The sequence below is a fragment of the Protomyctophum parallelum genome, assembly GCF_964188405.1.
Source record: "Protomyctophum parallelum genome assembly, chromosome: 11".
NCBI lineage: Eukaryota > Metazoa > Chordata > Actinopteri > Myctophiformes > Myctophidae > Protomyctophum > Protomyctophum parallelum.
In genome coordinates, this window is record NC_139707.1 from 42,007,551 (window position 1) to 42,011,957 (window position 4,407).

General features: G+C 41.0%; 1 protein-coding gene across 1 annotated transcript; it reads right to left on the reverse strand.

Moving 5' to 3' along the window:
* Positions 1 to 376: 376 nt before the first annotated feature.
* On the reverse strand, positions 377 to 3,648 carry jagn1a (jagunal homolog 1a). Its single transcript, XM_083776599.1, has 3 exons — positions 3,530 to 3,648; positions 2,396 to 2,638; positions 377 to 1,975 (listed from the first exon to the last, which is right to left on the reverse strand). Exons 2-3 carry the CDS (start codon positions 2,587 to 2,589, stop codon positions 1,513 to 1,515), a joined length of 657 nt encoding a protein of 218 aa, XP_083632725.1. The 5' UTR covers positions 2,590 to 2,638; positions 3,530 to 3,648; the 3' UTR covers positions 377 to 1,512.
* Between the last annotated feature and the right edge of the window lie 759 nt (positions 3,649 to 4,407).

Sequence of the window (4,407 nt, forward strand, 5' to 3'; positions counted from 1 at the left end):
TCAGCAGTACGTGGCACACACGGCCGTGCGCACGCGCAATTGCTTAGCATCATGAGCAGGATGACAGCTACTTTCTTATTAAACAATACCCAATTTAAATCTCAGTCGTGTCAATATTTTTGGTATATAATAATTATAGGATAACATTTTCCAAAAAATAAAACTGTATAGCAAAAACTAACAGATCTACAAGCTCACAATTGCTATTTTTGCACTGCATATTGTGCAATACTGTCTGCCTAGAGGTCTTAATTATAATTGTTTGGTTGAGATCCAAAATAGCTATACAACAAACCGTATGATGCTTCATTAAAGGGCCATGTAGCTTGATGTAATAATAATATTGGCAATAACTGCAATAACCACTTTTTATTAAATGTATAAATACAAATACATAGGAGAAACCAATACAGACTGAATAAATCATGAGAGGTAGGGTTATGAACATAGTAACAATAGCAGTGTGAAGACAAAAGGTGCGTCCTTTAATTAGTTTAATACAAGCAAAACCTGTATGATGCAACATAGCCCATACCTTTAGCAGTGTACAATACATGTGTATAGTGTGCATTTTCATCATCATTTCTTATCATGACACTGTTTAGGAGCAGGGTAATTAATAAACCCTGCTCCTAAACAGAATCTCTCTCCTAGAATAATGACACCTCTGAATAGCAAAGAGAGTTCTTGTGATTGAAGCAGCTCCATTGTGCAGAGTGATAATAGTAGTCGAGTGGCTTAAAACCAGTACCGCTACAAAGTGGATAAAAGCGTCATATTTTTCATGAGGCTTCCCATTGAGCAGGCGTCTAAAATACATCTAAATGGCCATCTAAAAATGGGTTATAACTGTTTTTTTGGCAGTCTAGGCGTAGATTAATATAATTATAATAATTAATTATTATTATAATTAATTATTAGATTATTAGATTATTATAATATTGCTCAGTGGGTTCTTTACTGATGGATTCTAGCCTAGGGGCCCCAACAATAAATCGAATTAATAAATAGTAATAATAAATAAAAACAGGCCGATTCACTTTTTGGCCTATAACTTTTGAACTGTAGTAGTCAAAAACCTTTCTTCCCCCAGAGTGTGCCCATCTGTGTGAGTTTCTTGTATGCCATCTCAAACAGTTTGAGTGAGGCTGGTTGATGTTCCCTCCCCGTCCTTGTTGCTCAGAAGATCCCGAAACCTTGGAGATCTCCTCCTTCAGTTAGGAAACTGGTCCTTGAACTCCTCCATCTTGGACTCTGTGTCGTGAACTATGCCCTCTGCCATGTTGACAGCCTCTGAATCTTAATTTGATTTTTTTTGGGCCCCTAGGCTAGGCTAGAAGCCTCATGCAACATTTGCTGCTTTTATCCGCTTCATAATGGTAATGTTAAAAATATATTTGAAGAAACATCCCCTGTGAATCTAATCACTGCTAATGTTGGCTGCAAATTATCCCTGAATTGCAATAGTAATGGTGGGGGAAAAAAGATTATAGGGGGTCATTTGTTATTCCATTATTTCTTCTTCTTTTCCTGAGTGTCATCAAACCATGCGTCTAATAGCTTCTTGCTGTAGTATAGCTGCCAGGCATGCACTTGCACAGCTAGCACCATGACTAAGTACATAACAGTCACAGCAGAGAAGCCAAAGATGAAACGGTAGGCCTTGCCATGGCGGTAGAGCTGCTGGGCAACAGGGAACATCTCCATACATCCATACATGAGAGGCGCCATGGAGAACAGTCCCGAGCTGATCATGGATATTACCAAGTAACTGATGTTGCTACTTGGCAATGACAGGCAGCTGGTGAGCAGTGGCAGGAGACTCAACAAGTACGGGTACTCCCACTGGAATGGCATGGAGACTGTGTCGTGTGGCACCAGGTTCAAGTTGCTGACAGCCACCTGGGCTGCCACCAGGACCCAGAGGATAATATGGATCAGGTTCAGCTTCCAAATCTCTGACTTCAGGGAAGCACTGCAAGGAACAATATTTTATTTACTCAAGTGTGTGCTTTTAAAAGACATATTTGTCTGACCAATGGCAATGACAGTCATTGACTTGATGAATTGAAAATGGAGGACCCTGAGATGTAAACAAGTCTTAAGGTGGTTGCACACTGGACGCGTTTTTCGGAGACCCCACAGAAAACGCAGCTAAAAATCCGAAAAACGCAGCAGTGTGCAGGGACCTTTGGTGCTTTTTCTGTTTTTGTCCTCGTAGCAGTTTCTGCATTGACCTGTACTATCGTTTTAAGTACTGTACCCATTCTACTAACTGAAGTACATTTTCAATCAATCAATCAATCAATCAGTCAGTCAGTCAGCTTGTTATACATACAAAAAATCTTTAGATACATAATGAAAAGCTTGAATAAACACATAAAAGTACACTTGCCTCATCTGGTAGTCCGGGGCCTTCTCCTTGAAGTTGAAGAGCGGGGGCTTCTGATTTGAACCTGGTTTGACGTCACCTCCATTAGTACCACCCTTAGAGTAGTAGGTACCACCAGGTCTGGGTTTGGAGTCACCTCCATTAGTACCATCCTTAGTGTAGGTACCACCAGGTCTGGGTCCAACACGAGATGTCATCGTTGAGGTCAATCTAGCCTACTCACTCACTCCCAGTCTCCCACACACACTTTTTCACAATGTCAACCAAAACAATTGGATTAACTGACAGCTAAATATAGCATGTTTTTAATTAGGCATACTTTATTTCTTTATATTTTGGCATTGATTATATCACAACAAACAATATGAATACAAAGCTATTGTATTAGGCACTGGCTGAGCTAGGATAGCCCCATCTGATCTCCCCAAGTCCCCATTCCCTGTAGCTGTGTGCATGAATCAGTATTGCCATCCAGGATTGGGGGTGGCAGGTGAAACACAAATAAACACAAATATTGTGTAAACAATAATTGAAGGCAAAAGAGAGGACGCAAATTGTGATTGGCCGGAAATAGATGGCTGATGATAAGAGCGCCCCTCACTTCACCTGGGTGTGATTTTTATTATGTATTTATTGTACCTTAATTTATTCGGGTGCTAGGTCAGAGATGCTACGTAGCATTGTGTTGTGTTCTTGATGTTATGCTCCCGGTGAGCATAACATCCGTCGGAGCATAACACCAACAACAAAACAGCAAAAAGGCCAACATATACGTCAGATCATATTTTGTATTGAGCGTTTTGAGCCACAGCTTGATCCGTTAGTTAATTCATTAAGAGACCATGGTCTCAATCACGAAAGCTATGCTAAACCAAACTGGGCCTATCCCGCTAGCACGAGTCATATTACCGCATAATTATTATTAGCTGGGCTAGCCCCATATGTGCCATCAGTCCCACTGTCCCAGGCTACGCTCATTCTGCAGGAGTGTGTGGGAGCGAGCTACAGAATGAGCGTAGGGATTCTGGGAAGGGACTGCGGGCACATGAGGCTAACGCTGTGTCAGTCATTACAAACTTGACATTCAGTCGAAGAGTATAATGTATAATGATACACCATGTTCATGATCAGGCTTACCGTGTCGTGTTTTCTTTGGTCAAGCTCGCCGCGCTACGCCGCTATCGTCCTGAATGTGATCTGATTCTAATTTCTGACCACACCGTATAGTACTGTAGTAGGTGCAAAATGAATGAACGGCAGAGCAGTGAGCACTCAGAGACAGGTCCAAGATGCGCATGTGTATTGTGTAGGACCTCCCATCGCAGCATCAGCATCTGAATGAGCCATCTGGCCTCATTCAAGCCTTGAGCTAGAATAGATGCTGGCCGTTTGTTTGAGATAGTATCACGTTTCAGTGTGTTTGTTTGTGATGGGATGGGACAACTTATTATTGACAACAAATGGCCAATTAAAACAAAACATTAGTGTGGCTAATTAGCCTAGTTAATTATTCTTATGACCCGGCAAAGGGTCATATTAGGTACTGTAGGTGCATATATAGCTATAGTGCATCATAGCACCCTATAATGTTTTTTTATTTTTATTGTAAATGCTCAACAGTAGTTTACCAGGATCCTATCCTATATAAATGACTAATGTAACCTCTCCTGGAATACGTAATCACATTATAAAATATATAGATATATTAACTTTAAGTATCCACACTGTGTTTAAAAATATAGTCGCATTGGAAGCTTTTTACAATTTACATTGGGGTCCCAGAGATGAGGGACTGTATAGCCAAATTCAGGTCAAACTGGGGGGCCCTTGAAAAGAAAATGGTTGAAAACCACTGCCAGAGCTGGTAAAATCTTATCTTATGGGGGGTCCTTGGCATATGTTTCAAATGGGGGTCTGCAAGCTAATGAGTGTCAACTTGGGGGTCCTTGACATGAAAAAGTTTGAGAACCACTGCAAAGTAACTGCTCGCTGAGCACTGTGTGGCACTTGCCTGC